Genomic DNA, 17,422 nt, shown 5'->3' with positions numbered 1-17,422 from the left:
TTGTTTTTATCAACATGGACACATCCTAAAATCTGTATTTAAAAGTTGAAAGATACATAGTTGATTTCAAGTATTCCTTATAAACTAGTTGCTTATGATGGAGAGAACTTAATTTAATCTGAATTGTTCTTATATTTGATGTAATGTATCATAGTATGCAGTTCACTTTAATAGCCTTCCTTTGATATGCAATTCTCCAGTAAATGTATTCTGCGTATTTCTGAAAATAGCAGCGCTATTGAACATACTTGAGGAAACAGAGGTACAGAGAATTGAGGAAGAGGAACCTAACGAACAGAATGTTGGTTCTTAGAAAGATATTCAGAGTGAATGAGGGTTGGAGGGGAGTTTCCCCCCTCAATTGTCAATGGGTCTGATGGACCAGCTCTCTGTATAAAAGACAGGTCAGATCAGACCTCAGGCATAGAACCAGACCAGAGCATCAGAGACCAGAGAATCAGAGACCAGAGCATCAGAGACCAGAGAATCAGTGACCAGAACATCAGTGACCAGAACATCAGTGACCATCTCAGACAACACAATCTTCAGCATCTCAACCATCTCTGAACCATGAAGACCCTGACTGCTCTACTCCTCCTGGGACTGCTCTGCTCCCTCCATACCACGTCTGCAGGTGTGTGTGTGTGTGTGTGTGTGTGTGTGTGTGTGTGTGTGTGTGTGTGTGTGTGTGTGTGTGTGTGTGTGTGTGTGTGTGTGTGTGTGTGTGTGTGTGTGTGTGTGTGTGTGTGTGAGTGTGTGTGTGTGTGTGTGTGTGTGTGTGTGAGTGTGTGTGTGTGTGTGTGTGTGTGTGTGTGTGTGTGTGTGTGTGTGTGTGTGTGTGTGTGTGTGTGTGTGTGTGTGTGTGTGTGTGTGTGTGTGTGTGTGTGTGTGTGTGTGTGTTGGGGAGTGGATGAGTAGCCATGCTGTGTAAGACGCTGTTGGATACGCTCCTGGAGATCTTCATGATAACTGTGGTTTATGATCATTTGTTTACAGCTGTCATTGAGTTGGAAACGGCAACTGAATGCTGTATGCATTTCACCCCGATGATCCCTCTTAAACAAGTGGTTTCTCTCAGAGCAACCTCCAGTAGCTGTCCTCGCAAAGCACTGATGTAAGTAAGCATAGTCTAAAGTAAACTGGACATCTAGGCTAGCGTGGTCCCAGATCTGTTTGTGCTATCACGTCAACTCCTTGTTATGCCTAACATGACCAGGAGTGACAAGGAGTTGGCATGATAGCACAAACACGTCTGGAACCAGGCTATATCTAGGCTACACTGTACTAGACCAGATGGAGCATTCATATTATAGACTGGATGTCATGAGTGACAATGTGTTGTGACTCTGTTGCAGTTTCACCACAAAGAAAGGGAAGACATTTTGTGTTGACCCTTCTGAAGCCTGGGTCCAGAGTCATGTGACCAAGATTGAGAGAGATCGACCATGATGTCGTCAACCACCATCCCTTCCTAACACCCTAACCCTTGGTTGTGCACTATGAAGGGAACATGGTCATTAGGGACGCAGACCTGGTCAGACATGTCAATACCCTATCTGAGCTTGGTATGGAGTAGGTTCAATGTAATGTGCTAGGTCTAGGATATATTCATTGTTTATTTTTCTGTAATTGTAAACACATTTGACATGTAGCTATATATATATATTGTTTTTTTCACTTTGTCCATCTGCAGTTCTTTAAATAAATCAAGTATTCTGAAAAATTCTCTATGATATTCATTTTAGCATTCACATTGCAAACATTGAGTGTACAAAACATTAGGAACACCTTCCTAATATTGAGTTGCAACCCACCCTTTTGCCCTCAGAACAGCCTCAATTCGTCGGGGCGTGTACTCTACAAAGTGTAAAAAGTGTTCTACAGGGATGCTTGGCCCATGTTGACTCCAATGCTTGCCCACAAGTTGTGTCAAGTTGGCTGGATGTCCTTTTGGGTAGTGGACAATTCTCGATACACACAGAAAACTGTTGAGCGTGAAATGTTCCTAATGTTTTGTACACTCAGTGTATGGACTATCTCTGTCACAAGCCCTTTCAAATCCCTCTCATCGATCTCATCAACACTGACAGGCCCCATCTAGAGGAGCAAAACGGAACTAACTTCCAAGACATTTAATTGTTATTATGAACTTGTATAATGCTGTAATAACAGTCTGTGTGTTACTTTATGAACTGGTATAATGCTGTAATAACATAGTCTGTGTTACTTTATGAACTGGTATAATGCTGTAATAACATAGTCTGTGTGTTACTTTATGAACTGGTATAATGCTGTAATAACAGTCTGTGTGTTACTTTATGAACTGGTATAATGCTGTAATAACATAGTCTGTGTGTTACTTTATGAACTGGTATAATGCTGTAATAACATAGTCTGTGTGTTACTTTATGAACTGGTATAATGCTGTAATAACATAGTCTGTGTGTTACTTTATGAACTGGTATAATGCTGTAATAACATAGTCTGTGTGTTACTTTATGAACTGGTATAATGCTGTAATAACAGTCTGTGTGTTACTTTATGAACTGGTATAATGCTGTAATAACAGTCTGTGTGTTACTTTATGAACTGGTATAATGCTGTAATAACAGTCTGTGTGTTACTTTATGAACTGGTATAATGCTGTAATAACAGTCTGTGTGTTACTTTATGAACTGGTATAATGCTGTAATAACAGTCTGTGTGTTACTTTATGAACTGGTATAATGCTGTAATAACAGTCTGTGTGTTACTTTATGAACTGGTATAATGCTGTAATAACAGTCTGCGTGTTACTTTATGAACTGGTATAATGCTGTAATAACATAGTCTGTGTGTTACTTTATGAACTGGTATAATGCTGTAATAACAGTCTGCGTGTTACTTTATGAACTGGTATAATGCTGTAATAACAGTCTGTGTGTTACTTTATGAACTGGTATAATGCTGTAATAACATAGTCTGTGTGTTACTTTATGAACTGGTATAATGCTGTAATAACAGTCTGTGTGTTACTTTATGAACTGGTATAAAGCTGTAATAACATAGTCTGTGTGTTACTTTATGAACTGGTATAATGCTGTAATAACATAGTCTGTGTGTTACTTTATGAACTGGTATAATGCTGTAATAACATAGTCTGTGTGTTACTTTATGAACTGGTATAATGCTGTAATAACATAGTCTGTGTGTTACTTTATGAACTGGTATAATGCTGTAATAACAGTCTGTGTGTTACTTTATGAACTGGTATAATGCTGTAATAACATAGTCTGTGTGTTACTTTATGAACTGGTATAATGCTGTAATAACAGTTTGTGTGTTACTTTATGAACTGGTATAATGCTGTAATAACAGTCTGTGTGTTACTTTATGAACTGGTATAATGCTGTAATAACAGTCTGTTACTTTATGAACTGGTATAATGCTGTAATAACATAGTCTGTGTGTTACTTTATGAACTGGTATAATGCTGTAATAACAGTCTGTGTGTTACTTTATGAACTGGTATAATGCTGTAATAACAGTCTGTGTGTTACTTCATGAACTGGTATAATGCTGTAATAACAGTCTGTGTGTTACTTTATGAACTGGTATAATGCTGTAATAACATAGTCTGTGTGTTACTTTATGAACTGCTATAATGCTGTAATAACAGTCTGTGTGTTACTTTATGAACTGGTATAATGCTGTAATAACACAGTCTGTGTGTTACTTTATGAACTGGTATAATGCTGTAATAACAGTCTGTGTGTTACTTTATGAACTGGTATAATGCTGTAATAACAGTCTGTGTGTTACTTTATGAACTGGTATAATGCTGTAATAACAGTCTGTGTGTTACTTTATGAACTGGTATAATGCTGTAATAACATAGTCTGTGTGTTACTTTATGAACTGCTATAATGATGTAATAACAGTCTGTGTGTTACTTTATGAACTGGTATAATGCTGTAATAACATAGTCTGTGTGTTACTTTATGAACTGCTATAATGATGTAATAACAGTCTGTGTGTTACTTTATGAACTGGTATAATGCTGTAATAACAGTCTGTGTGTTACTTTATGAACTGGTATAATGCTGTAATAACATAGTCTGTGTGTTACTTTATGAACTGCTATAATGATGTAATAACAGTCTGTGTGTTACTTTATGAACTGGTATAATGCTGTAATAACACAGTCTGTGTGTTACTTTATGAACTGGTATAATGCTGTAATAACATAGTCTGTGTGTTACTTTATGAACTGGTATAATGCTGTAATAACAGTCTGTTACTTTATGAACTGGTATAATGCTGTAATAACAGTCTGTGTGTTACTTTATGAACTGGTATAATGCTGTAATAACATAGTCTGTGTGTTACTTTATGAACTGGTATAATGCTGTAATAACAGTCTGTGTGTTACTTTATGAACTGGTATAATGCTGTAATAACAGTCTGTTACTTTATGAACTGGTATAATGCTGTAATAACAGTCTGTGTGTTACTTTATGAACTGGTATAATGCTGTAATAACATAGTCTGTGTGTTACTTTATGAACTGGTATAATGCTGTAATAACAGTCTGTGTGTTACTTTATGAACTGGTATAATGCTGTAATAACAGTCTGTGTGTTACTTTATGAACTGGTATAATGCTGTAATAACATAGTCTGTGTGTTACTTTATGAACTGGTATAATGCTGTAATAACAGTCTGTGTGTTACTTTATGAACTGGTATAATGCTGTAATAACAGTCTGTGTGTTACTTTATGAACTGGTATAATGCTGTAATAACATAGTCTGTGTGTTACTTTATGAACTGGTATAATGCTGTAATAACAGTCTGTGTGTTACTTTATGAACTGGTATAATGCTGTAATAACATAGTCTGTGTGTTACTTTATGAACTGGTATAATGCTGTAATAACATAGTCTGTGTGTTACTTTATGAACTGGTATAATGCTGTAATAACGGTCTGTGTGTTACTTTATGAACTGGTATAATGCTGTAATAACAGTCTGTTACTTTATGAACTGGTATAATTCTGTAATAACAGTCTGTGTGTTACTTTATGAACTGGTATAATGCTGTAATAACAGTCTGTGTTACTTTATGAACTGGTATAATGCTGTAATAACATAGTCTGTGTGTTACTTTATGAACTGGTATAATGCTGTAATAACAGTCTGTCTGTTACTTTATGAACTGGTATAATGCTGTAATAACATAGTCTGTGTTACTTCATGAACTGGTATAATGCTGTAATAACATAGTCTGTGTTACTTTATGAACTGGAATAATGTTGTAATAACAGTCTGTGTGTTACTTTATGAACTGGTATAATGATGTAATAACAGTCTGTCTGTTACTTTATGAACTGGTATAATGCTGTAATAACATAGTCTGTGTGTTACTTTATGAACTGGTATAATGCTGTAATAACAGTCGGTTACTTTATGAACTGGTATAATGCTGTAATAACATAGTATGTGTGTTACTTTATGAACTGGTATAATGCTGTAATAACATAGTCTGTGTGTTACTTTATGAACTGGTATAATGCTGTAATAACATAGTCTGTGTGTTACTTTATGAACTGGTATAATGCTGTAATAACAGTCTGTGTGTTACTTTATGAGCTGGTATAATGCTGTAATAACATTCTGTGTTACTTTATGAACTGGTATAATGCTGTAATAACAGTCTGTGTGTTACTTTATGAACTGGTATAATGCTGTAATAACAGTTTGTGTGTTACTTTATGAACTGGTATAATGCTGTAATAACAGTCTGTGTGTTACTTTATGAACTGGTATAATGCTGTAATAACAGTCTGTTACTTTATGAACTGGTATAATGCTGTAATAACATAGTCTGTGTGTTACTTTATGAACTGGTATAATGCTGTAATAACAGTCTGTGTGTTACTTTATGAACTGGTATAATGCTGTAATAACAGTCTGTGTGTTACTTCATGAACTGGTATAATGCTGTAATAACAGTCTGTGTGTTACTTTATGAACTGGTATAATGCTGTAATAACATAGTCTGTGTGTTACTTTATGAACTGCTATAATGCTGTAATAACAGTCTGTGTGTTACTTTATGAACTGGTATAATGCTGTAATAACACAGTCTGTGTGTTACATTATGAACTGGTATAATGCTGTAATAACAGTCTGTGTGTTACTTTATGAACTGGTATAATGCTGTAATAACAGTCTGTGTGTTACTTTATGAACTGGTATAATGCTGTAATAACAGTCTGTGTGTTACTTTATGAACTGGTATAATGCTGTAATAACATAGTCTGTGTGTTACTTTATGAACTGCTATAATGATGTAATAACAGTCTGTGTGTTACTTTATGAACTGGTATAATGCTGTAATAACATAGTCTGTGTGTTACTTTATGAACTGCTATAATGATGTAATAACAGTCTGTGTGTTACTTTATGAACTGGTATAATGCTGTAATAACAGTCTGTGTGTTACTTTATGAACTGGTATAATGCTGTAATAACATAGTCTGTGTGTTACTTTATGAACTGCTATAATGATGTAATAACAGTCTGTGTGTTACTTTATGAACTGGTATAATGCTGTAATAACACAGTCTGTGTGTTACTTTATGAACTGGTATAATGCTGTAATAACATAGTCTGTGTGTTACTTTATGAACTGGTATAATGCTGTAATAACAGTCTGTTACTTTATGAACTGGTATAATGCTGTAATAACAGTCTGTTTGTTACTTTATGAACTGGTATAATGCTGTAATAACATAGTCTGTGTGTTACTTTATGAACTGGTATAATGCTGTAATAACAGTCTGTGTGTTACTTTATGAACTGGTATAATGCTGTAATAACGGTCTGTTACTTTATGAACTGGTATAATGCTGTAATAACAGTCTGTGTGTTACTTTATGAACTGGTATAATGCTGTAATAACATAGTCTGTGTGTTACTTTATGAACTGGTATAATGCTGTAATAACAGTCTGTGTGTTACTTTATGAACTGGTATAATGCTGTAATAACAGTCTGTGTGTTACTTTATGAACTGGTATAATGCTGTAATAACATAGTCTGTGTGTTACTTTATGAACTGGTATAATGCTGTAATAACAGTCTGTGTGTTACTTTATGAACTGGTATAATGCTGTAATAACAGTCTGTGTGTTACTTTATGAACTGGTATAATGCTGTAATAACATAGTCTGTGTGTTACTTTATGAACTGGTATAATGCTGTAATAACAGTCTGTGTGTTACTTTATGAACTGGTATAATGCTGTAATAACATAGTCTGTGTGTTACTTTATGAACTGGTATAATGCTGTAATAACATAGTCTGTGTGTTACTTTATGAACTGGTATAATGCTGTAATAACAGTCTGTGTGTTACTTTATGAACTGGTATAATGCTGTAATAACAGTCTGTTACTTTATGAACTGGTATAATTCTGTAATAACAGTCTGTGTGTTACTTTATGAACTGGTATAATGCTGTAATAACAGTCTGTGTTACTTTATGAACTGGTATAATGCTGTAATAACATAGTCTGTGTGTTACTTTATGAACTGGTATAATGCTGTAATAACAGTCTGTCTGTTACTTTATGAACTGGTATAATGCTGTAATAACATAGTCTGTGTTACTTCATGAACTGGTATAATGCTGTAATAACATAGTCTGTGTTACTTTATGAACTGGAATAATGTTGTAATAACAGTCTGTGTGTTACTTTATGAACTGGTATAATGCTGTAATAACAGTCTGTCTGTTACTTTATGAACTGGTATAATGCTGTAATAACATAGTCTGTGTGTTACTTTATGAACTGGTATAATGCTGTAATAACAGTCGGTTACTTTATGAACTGGTATAATGCTGTAATAACATAGTATGTGTGTTACTTTATGAACTGGTATAATGCTGTAATAACATAGTCTGTGTGTTACTTTATGAACTGGTATAATGCTGTAATAACATAGTCTGTGTGTTACTTTATGAACTGGTATAATGCTGTAATAACAGTCTGTGTGTTACTTTATGAGCTGGTATAATGCTGTAATAACATTCTGTGTTACTTTATGAACTGGTATAATGCTGTAATAACAGTCTGTGTGTTACTTTATGAACTGGTATAATGCTGTAATAACATAGTCTCTGTGTTACTTTATGAACTGGTATAATGCTGTAATAACAGTCTGTGTGTTACTTTATGAACTGGTATAATGCTGTAATAACAGTCTGTGTGTTACTTTATGAACTGGTATAATGCTGTAATAACAGTCTGTGTGTTACTTTATGAACTGGTATAATGCTGTAATAACAGTCTGTGTGTTACTTTATGAACTGGTATAATGCTGTAATAACAGTCTGTCTGTTACTTTATGAACTGGTATAATGCTGTAATAACATAGTCTGTGTGTTACTTTATGAACTGGTATAATGCTGTAATAACAGTCTGTGTGTTACTTTATGAACTGGTATAATGCTGTAATAACAGTCTGTGTGTTACTTTATGAACTGGTATAATGCTGTAATAACAGTCTGTGTGTTACTTTATGAACTGGTATAATGCTGTAATAACATAGTCTGTGTGTTACTTTATGAACTGGTATAATGCTGTAATAACAGTCTGTGTGTTACTTTATGAACTGGTATAATTCTGTAATAACAGTCTGTGTGTTACTTTATGAACTGGTATAATGCTGTAATAACAGTCTGTGTGTTACTTTATGAACTGGTATAATGCTGTAATAACATAGTCTGTGTGTTACTTTATGAACTGGTATAATGCTGTAATAACAGTCTGTTACTTTATGAACTGGTATAATGCTGTAATAACAGTCTGTGTGTTACTTTATGAACTGGTATAATGCTGTAATAACATAGTCTGTGTGTTACTTTATGAACTGGTATAATGCTGTAATAACATAGTCTGTGTGTTACTTTATGAACTGGTATAATGCTGTAATAACAGTCTGTTACTTTATGAACTGGTATAATGCTGTAATAACAGTCTGTGTGTTACTTTATGAACTGGTATAATGCTGTAATAACAGTCTGTGTGTTACTTTATGAACTGGTATAATGCTGTAATAACAGTCTGTTACTTTATGAACTGGTATAATGCTGTAATAACAGTCTGTGTGTTACTTTATGAACTGGTATAATGCTGTAATAACAGTCTGTTACTTTATGAACTGGTATAATGCTGTAATAACAGTCTGTGTGTTACTTTATGAACTGGTATAATGCTGTAATAACAGTCTGTTACTTTATGAACTGCTATAATGCTGTAATAACAGTCTGTTACTTTATGAACTGGTATAATGCTGTAATAACAGTCTGTTACTTTATGAACTGGTATAATGCTGTAATAACAGTCTGTGTGTTACTTTATGAACTGGTATAATGCTGTAATAACAGTCTGTGTGTTACTTTATGAACTGGTATAATGCTGTAATAACATAGTCTGTGTGTTACTTTATGAACTGGTATAATGCTGTAATAACAGTCTGTGTGTTACTTTATGAACTGGTATAATGCTGTAATAACATAGTCTGTGTGTTACTTTATGAACTGGTATAATGCTGTAATAACATAGTCTGTGTGTTACTTTATGAACTGGTATAATGCTGTAATAACATAGTCTGTGTGTTACTTTATGAACTGGTATAATGCTGTAATAACAGTCTGTTACTTTATGAACTGGTATAATGCTGTAATAACAGTCTGTGTGTTACTTTATGAACTGGTATAATGCTGTAATAACAGTCTGTGTGTTACTTTATGAACTGGTATAATGCTGTAATAACAGTCTGTGTGTTACTTTATGAACTGGTATAATGCTGTAATAACAGTCTGTGTGTTACTTTATGAACTGGTATAATGCTGTAATAACATAGTCTGTGTGTTACTTTATGAACTGGTATAATGCTGTAATAACAGTCTGTGTGTTACTTTATGAACTGGTATAATGCTGTAATAACATAGTCTGTGTGTTACTTTATGAACTGGTATAATGCTGTAATAACAGTCTGTGTGTTACTTTATGAACTGGTATAATGCTGTAATAACAGTCTGTGTGTTACTTTATGAACTGGTATAATGCTGTAATAACATAGTCTGTGTGTTACTTTATGAACTGGTATAATGCTGTAATAACAGTCTGTGTGTTACTTTATGAACTGGTATAATGCTGTAATAACAGTCTGTTACTTTATGAACTGGTATAATGCTGTAATAACAGTCTGTTACTTTATGAACTGGTATAATGCTGTAATAACAGTCTGTGTGTTACTTTATGAACTGGTATAATGCTGTAATAACAGTCTGTTACTTTATGAACTGGTATAATGCTGTAATAACAGTCTGTGTGTTACTTTATGAACTGGTATAATGCTGTAATAACAGTCTGTGTGTTACTTTATGAACTGGTATAATGCTGTAATAACAGTCTGTGTTACTTTATGAACTGGTATAATGCTGTAATAACAGTCTGTGTTACTTTATGAACTGGTATAATGCTGTAATAACAGTCTGTGTTACTTTAGGGCTGGATCAAAAATCTCCAGGACCGAAGTGGAAGAACCCTGGTATAGGTCAATAAAAACACAAGGATTATTCACATTTTTTATTGGTTAGGTCATCCAGCTACCTTACCGTTCAAATAGTTACAATTATTTGAAATATAAATCTTCAAGGATAACAGCCAAACTGAAAGTGAAACTTCAAACAAAAATATAATTTCGCGAATGAAAAAAACAAACTCCAAGCACCTAAACTAGAGTAAAGCACAAAACATCAAACAAACAAAACAGTCATTCCAATTTTTATCACTATACATAACTTCAAAAATAATAATAAACATATTAATAAATGAATGTAAACAGCATTGATACAACATGGGCAGGAATAGATTAGACAGACTGGTGACACTCATTTCACTCAACTGATCACTCTCTTAATCTCTTTATTTCACTTCATTTCTCTGGGGGTTTCCCAGGGCTTCTCCCAGGGGTGGGGTGTGAGTTAGGGTTGGGGTGGTGGGGTGGGTGGGAGGGTGGGGTGTGGCCAGGTGTTGTATTCTGTCGTAAGTAAGGCTGATGATGATGATGATGATGAAGGTGGGTCTAGACACCGAAGGTGTTCTCTCCGCTGTACGCCACGTATAAAAAGCCGTCCTCGTCCTTCTCCTTCTCGTACAGCTGTCCCATGGTGATGCTGCAACGGACAGACATGAGGAAGAGGGAAATGTAGACGTAAACAGACCGTGGCCCAAATGGCACCCTATTCCCTATACAGGGCTCTGGTCAAAAGTAGTGCACTATGTAGGGAATAGGGTGCCATTTGGGACGTATCCACATACTACTCAAGTGAACGGAGGGGATGAAATGTAGAAGTAGGTCTAAATACTGCTTAGCGTTTAGTCACCATCAACAGAATGAAACAATGTATCTGAAATCCCGGTAAAGTGACTGGTATAATCTGCAAGCTATGTTCGGTAATGTCTGCTCATTGTTTACTGCTGTTGTGTCGATACGACACTAATAAAGCTTTAGGCCGGGATTCAATTCATAGAGCAGCGCGCTGGACAACCGACAATGTGGCTTTTAAAGGCATTTTACCCAACGTTTGCTGCGATCGCATTTATGGCTCAATCAGGATATACCTTTAAATGCTATAACGTGGATCTAACACGGACCAGATTGAATGCAGGCCTTAATTTACAGTGCATTCCGAAAGTATTCAGAGCCCTTGACTTTTCAAAAAAAAAAATACTTTACAGCCTTATTCTAAAATGGATTAAATTACAGATTTTCCTCTTCATTCCACAAAATACCCCATAATGACAAAGAATAAACAGGTTTTTAGACATTTTTGAAACCTTATTTACATAAGTATTCAGAACCTTTGCTATGAGACTTGAAATTGAGCTTAGGTCATTGATCATCCTTGAGATGTTTCTACAACTTGATTGGAGTCCACCTGTGTTAAATTCAATTGATTGGACATGATTTGGAAAGGCACAAACCCGGCCAAACTGAGCAATCGAGGGAGAAGGGCCTTGGTCAGGGAGGTGACCAAGAACCAGACGGAAGCCACTCCTCAGTAAAAGGCACATGACAGCCCGCTTGGAGTTTGCCAAAATGCACCTAAAGACTCTCAGACCATGAGAAACAAGATTCTCTGGTCTGATGAAATCAAGATTTAACTCTTTCGCCTGAATGCCAAGCGTCACGTCTGGAGGAAACCTGGCACCATCCCTACGGTGAAGCATGGGGGTGGCAGCATCATGCTGTGGGGATGTTTTTCAGCGGCAGGGACTGTGAGACTAGTCAGGATCGAGGAAAATATGAATGGAGCAAAGTACAGAGAGATCCTTGAGGAAAACCTGCTCCAGAGCGCTCAGGACCTCAGACTGGGGCGAAGGTTCACCTCACCTGTGATATTTCAGTTTTTTCTTTTTAAATACCTGTTCTTGCTTTGTCATTATGGGGTATTGTGTGTAGATTGATGAGGGGAAAAAACAGTTTCATCAATTTTAGAATAAGGCTGTAACGTAACAAAATGTGGAAAAAGTCAAGGGGTCTGAATACTTTCCGAAGGCACTGTATCTACCACTGGTACATGTGCAATGGTGAGTCTATTCACACACGATCACACTCTCACACAATCAAAGACACACACACACACATTGTCCCCCACCAGGCTGCGAGGTGTCCGTCTGTCCCCTCTTGGCTCTGAGGCAGTACTCCCAGCGCACCGCGGGATCCTGGACGAACTGAGCGATGTGGCTGAAGAGCTGGCTGAAGCTCATCCTGGCGGCGTGGTACACCGTATAGTAGAGCAGAGCGGCGCGCCACAGGTAGGGCTGTTTCCGTAGCAACACACTGTGCAGGCTTGCCAGGCCCTCTTCCGTGGGATTGGCCGGTTTCAGGCAATACTGCTTCCTGCCTGCGGAAGTGGACCAGGGCTGCAGGTTGTTGTTCACACCCCGAAGGTAGTGGGTTCCTGGGAGGGAGAGATGGAATAACATGGGGATGTAGAGATGAGAGATGGAAGTAGATTTATTTCAGGTAATGTTTGCCTGAGAGAGAGATGGAATAACAGGAAGGTATTGAGGCAGTGTGTACCTGATAGGGAGAGAGAGATGAAGGATGGTTCATTTTAGACTAGCCTTACTTGGCTTCTGTAGTGGACATGGCTGGTGAACAAATTCAACACAAATACTGAGTTGTGTTTGCGTAGAACTCAGAAATGATAACTCATAACTAATTTATGTTGCTGTGAGGATGATAAACACATCCCAGATCCCCCACACGGTGACAACATGCTGTATGGTACCGTCAGTGATAAACACATCCCAGATCCCCCACACGGTGACAACATGCTGTATGGTACCGTCAGTGATAAACACATCCCAGATCCCCCACACGGTGACAACATGCTGTATGGTACCGTCAGTGATAAACACATCCCAGATCCCCCACACGGTGACAACATGCTGTATGGTACCGTCAGTGATAAACACATCCCAGATCCCCCACACGGTGACAACATGCTGTATGATACCGTCAGTGATAAACACATCCCAGATCCCCCACACGGTGACAACATGCTGTATGGTACCGTCAGTGATAAACACATCCCAGATCCCCCACACGGTGACAACATGCTGTATGGTACCGTCAGTGATAAACACATCCCAGATCCCCCACACCGTGACAACATGCTGTATGGTACCGTCAGTGATAAACACATCCCAGATCCCCCACACGGTGACAACATGCTGTATGGTACCGTCAGTGATAAACACATCCCAGATCCCCCACACGGTGACAACATGCTGTATGGTACAGTCAGTGTAGTGTACCTATCTCATGCCTGAACATGCCCTCCAGCCAGTGTAGTGTACCTATCTCATGCCTGAACATGCCCTCCAGCCAGTGTTGTCGTGTTCCAGACAGGTTGATCGTCAGAGTGGGACGACAACTCTCCACCATCATCACAGCCTGCGACAGCAGCTCCTCAGACAGACACACCACCACCTAGACGAGGTCATCATCATTACCATCATCATCATCATCATCATCATCATACAGACACACCACCCTCTAGATAAGGTTATCATCATCATCATACAGACCACCACCCTCTAGACAAGGTTATCATCATCATCATACAGACCACCACCCTCTAGACAAGGTTATCATCATCATCACACAGACCACCACCCTCTAGACAAGGTTATCATCATCATTACACAAAGACATCTTGTTAACACACTAACCTTCAAACACACTACACCACAGGAGTTTGGTGGCACCTTAATTTGGGAGGACGGGCTCGTGGTAATGGCTTGAGAGGAATCGGTGGAATGGTATCAAATACATCAAACACATGGTTTGATGCCATTCCATTCACTCCAATCCAACCATTATTATGAGCCGTCCTCCCCTCAGCAGCCTCCACTGCATTACACGTAACACACCAACCCACAAACACACTACCCATAACACACCAACCCTCAAACACACTACCCATAACACACCAACCCTCAAACACACTACCCATAACACACCAACCCTCAAACACACTACCCATAACACACCAACCCTCAAACACACTACTCACTCACCTCTCCTACACAGTTCTCCTTCTGAAGGTACTTGCGTGCAGCAGCCCAGACTCTACTCTTCGGTAAAATACTTCCTCCCGTCACCTCCTCAAAGTTCTCATAGTTACCAAACTTCCTCAGAATACACTCCATAATCCCAACAGCCTAGAGAGAGAGAGAGAGAGATCAACCCAGAGAGACAGAGGAGGGAAAGAGAGAGAACGAGAGAGAGCGTTAGAGAGAGAGAAGCACCCAGAAAGAGAGAGAGAGAGAGAGAGAGAGAGAGAGAGAGAGAGAGAGAGAGAGAGAGAGAGAGAGAGAGAGAGAGAGAGAGAGAGAGAGAGAGAGAGAGAGAGAGAGAGAGAGAGAGAGAAACCCAGAGAGACAGAGGAGGGAAAGAGAGAGAATGAGAGAGAGCGTTAGAGAGAGAGAAGCACCCAGAAAGAGAGAGAGAGAGAGAGAGAGAGAGAGAGAGAGAGAGAGAGAGAGAGAGAGAGAGAGAGAGAGAGAGAGAGAGAGAGAGAGAGAGAGAGAGACAGAGAGAGAGAGAGAGAGAGAGAGAAAGAAACGCCCAGGAAGAGCAAACAACGATTTCAGGACCTGAAGAGCAAGCACTGACATTTCAAGTTTCAAGTTAATTTGCCACAAAATGAACATAATAACTAAACATGCAGAAATCCCCAGAGTGGGTTATCTTCCTATCATCTAATATCTTTGCCAGATAGAGAGACCTACCTGTGTGAGGAAGAGGCCAGATCCCTCTCTGTATTTCTCCAGCACAGTGCTGGGCTCCGGGGTCGAGTACTCAAACTGTGGGTCGTATTTATAGTCAGACTGGAAGAAGGCCTGCCTCTCCTGGTCTAGGTTAACGGGTCTGAGGGCCACAAGGAGACAGGGGCCCCGCGGCGTGGAAGGCAAGGGCAGCGTGGAGGCCCCTCCAAACCCCCGGGCAATGTGGGGAAGGGAGGTGGCTGGCCGCATACGCCCCCTGGTGGCCCGGAGGCCCATTGAGGAGTTGTTGACGGTACAGGTGCTCTAGCTGCGGCGCATCAAGCCTCCGGGGCCCAGGCTGGGGCTGGTGAGGGAGCGGGCTGGGGGCGAGGAGGCAGCGGAGGGACCACCACCGCTGCCCCAGGGGGGCTGCAGGACCCTGCGGTCCAGCACGGGCTCAGAGCCACGAAGACGCAGGGGCGTCACGTCCAGGCTGAGGGGCCGGCGGAGTGGGGGCCTGGTCGCCACCTTGTTCCGAGACGAGGTTGTTGCCATGGTGACGTCCCGCCGCAGAGAGATCACCGGTCCATCATATGGCGAGTCTGGGTGAGAGGAGTCGGTCGAGGAGCAAGCACTGGCACTAGGGCTGGGGGTAAGGCCGACATTGGCCCCCAACAACTGAGGTTGAGGCTGGGGTCCATTGTGGGAGTTGGATACCCGCTCCCTCTTGGTGACACTGCTCGTCCTGGCACGGAGCCAGGTGCTGGTGGTGGTTTTGGGAGGGTCCGGTGTTGGTTCTTCTGTTCTGTTGGTGGTGGTTTTGGGAGGGTCTGCTCTGGTGCCTTCTGTTCTAGTGGTGGTGGTGTTAATGGTTTTGGTAGTGTCAGGTCTGGTCTCTTCTTTTCTAGTTGTGTTGGTGGTGGTTTTGGGGGCATCCGGTCTGGTGTTTTCTAGTCTGGTGCTGTCGCTTGTGGTGGTTTTGCGAGGATCCGGTCTTGGTTCTGGCCCTGTCAGGTCTGTGGTGCTGCTGCTCCCTCTGACACCCTGGACATCTGTCCGATCCATACAGTCCTCACCTGGGTCCAAAACCATCACCGCTGGTCCAACCACACCACACTGCAAACACAAGATGGTCAGCTTTTGGTCTGTCACAAATAACCCATTGATTGTTATGACTCTTTTATGAAGTCATTGCTTGTGTCAGGAATAGGTGACAACAAGTTCAAAAACATTTGTGCCACTGCTTTAACTGGATTCCATGGACCCATTACTGGCCTAGTGGCTTTATGGACAGGGGCACGCAAATGTCCCTGTCTGATTATCTGATTATGCAAGTATACCTCCGATTTTGAATCCGCCTGCAACATAGAGAGGACTCCGTCGGGGCGGGGTTTCTGTGCTGCTGAATTCGAAACGAGGTGGTCGGGACGGGCTCTGGCCATCCCATATATGGGACTAGTATTGACTTCAAACAAGAACAAAGATCCGAATCATATAGATGTCTAGCCTACATATTTAGCCTATATTTACACACGGCAGGCGCGACTTCTGCAGTGTATTGTATTGAGGTTTTATATCCATTTGGACCACCAAAGTGTATTGCATACAAATTAGCAGGATATCTCTCCGTTATTCTGACATGGGCGTAATGTAATGGGGAAAATACTCGTTGTGCTATATTGTAGCCTACAACAAACCGTTATTATGACACTGTGTTATTATTATAGCCATGTCAATAGCCATAAGTGTCAATATATTGTTTTCAATGACAGTAAAGGATGAATCGAGAAAAGAACGGTTTTCTCAACATGTGTATCTGATCTTTAGAATCAGATAATAAATCGAGGATGAGCAAGACAATAACCAAAACTCAAATAATCGTAGTCATAAATGTGTTTTACCTTGCAGCGGGGTTTGGTGATCAGATTTGTAAACGCAGGCTTTTCTTTAATTCATGACGCCCAGCTAGCTCTGCTAGAGCTCTCCACAATGAGCGGCGGGAAGGTTTCCGGTGGATATGAGCAGCTATAGTGGATGGGCCGCCCGGAGAGGCATGCGAGGAAGTTCGGACTGTGTTGGAAGATA

At 39.5% G+C, this 17,422-nt stretch overlaps 1 protein-coding gene and 1 pseudogene across 2 annotated transcripts; one reads left to right on the top strand and one right to left on the bottom strand.

Moving 5' to 3' along the window:
- Window positions 1–513: 513 nt before the first annotated feature.
- On the top strand, window positions 514–3,046 carry LOC311114757 (C-C motif chemokine 13-like). Its single transcript, XM_084189992.1, has 3 exons — window positions 514–634; window positions 997–1,114; window positions 1,356–3,046. Exons 1-3 carry the CDS (start codon window positions 571–573, stop codon window positions 1,447–1,449), a joined length of 276 nt encoding a protein of 91 aa, XP_084046118.1. The 5' UTR covers window positions 514–570; the 3' UTR covers window positions 1,450–3,046.
- A 7,932-nt stretch (window positions 3,047–10,978) lies between these two features.
- Window positions 10,979–16,369, bottom strand: LOC311114760 (annotated as a pseudogene). The gene is made up of 5 exons: window positions 15,362–16,369; window positions 14,648–14,791; window positions 13,925–14,057; window positions 12,715–13,020; window positions 10,979–11,229 (listed from the first exon to the last, which is right to left on the bottom strand). The product of its transcript is annotated as an uncharacterized misc_RNA (transcript).
- Window positions 16,370–17,422: the final 1,053 nt, after the last annotated feature.

The sequence above is a fragment of the Coregonus lavaretus genome (genome assembly GCF_964263955.1).
Source record: "Coregonus lavaretus genome assembly, contig: HAP1_SCAFFOLD_659, whole genome shotgun sequence".
Taxonomy (NCBI): domain Eukaryota; kingdom Metazoa; phylum Chordata; class Actinopteri; order Salmoniformes; family Salmonidae; genus Coregonus; species Coregonus lavaretus.
This window is presented reverse-complemented; position numbering and strand designations above follow the sequence as displayed.

Coding starts and splice junctions, on each gene's coding strand:
- LOC311114757 (XM_084189992.1), top strand. CDS start 571: ATGAAGACCCTGACTGCTCTACTCCTCCTGGGACTGCTCTGCTCCCTC. Junction 635..996: donor CCTCCATACCACGTCTGCAG/GTGTGTGTGTGT, acceptor ATTTGTTTACAG/CTGTCATTGAGTTGGAAACG. Junction 1,115..1,355: donor TGTCCTCGCAAAGCACTGAT/GTAAGTAAGCAT, acceptor ACTCTGTTGCAG/TTTCACCACAAAGAAAGGGA.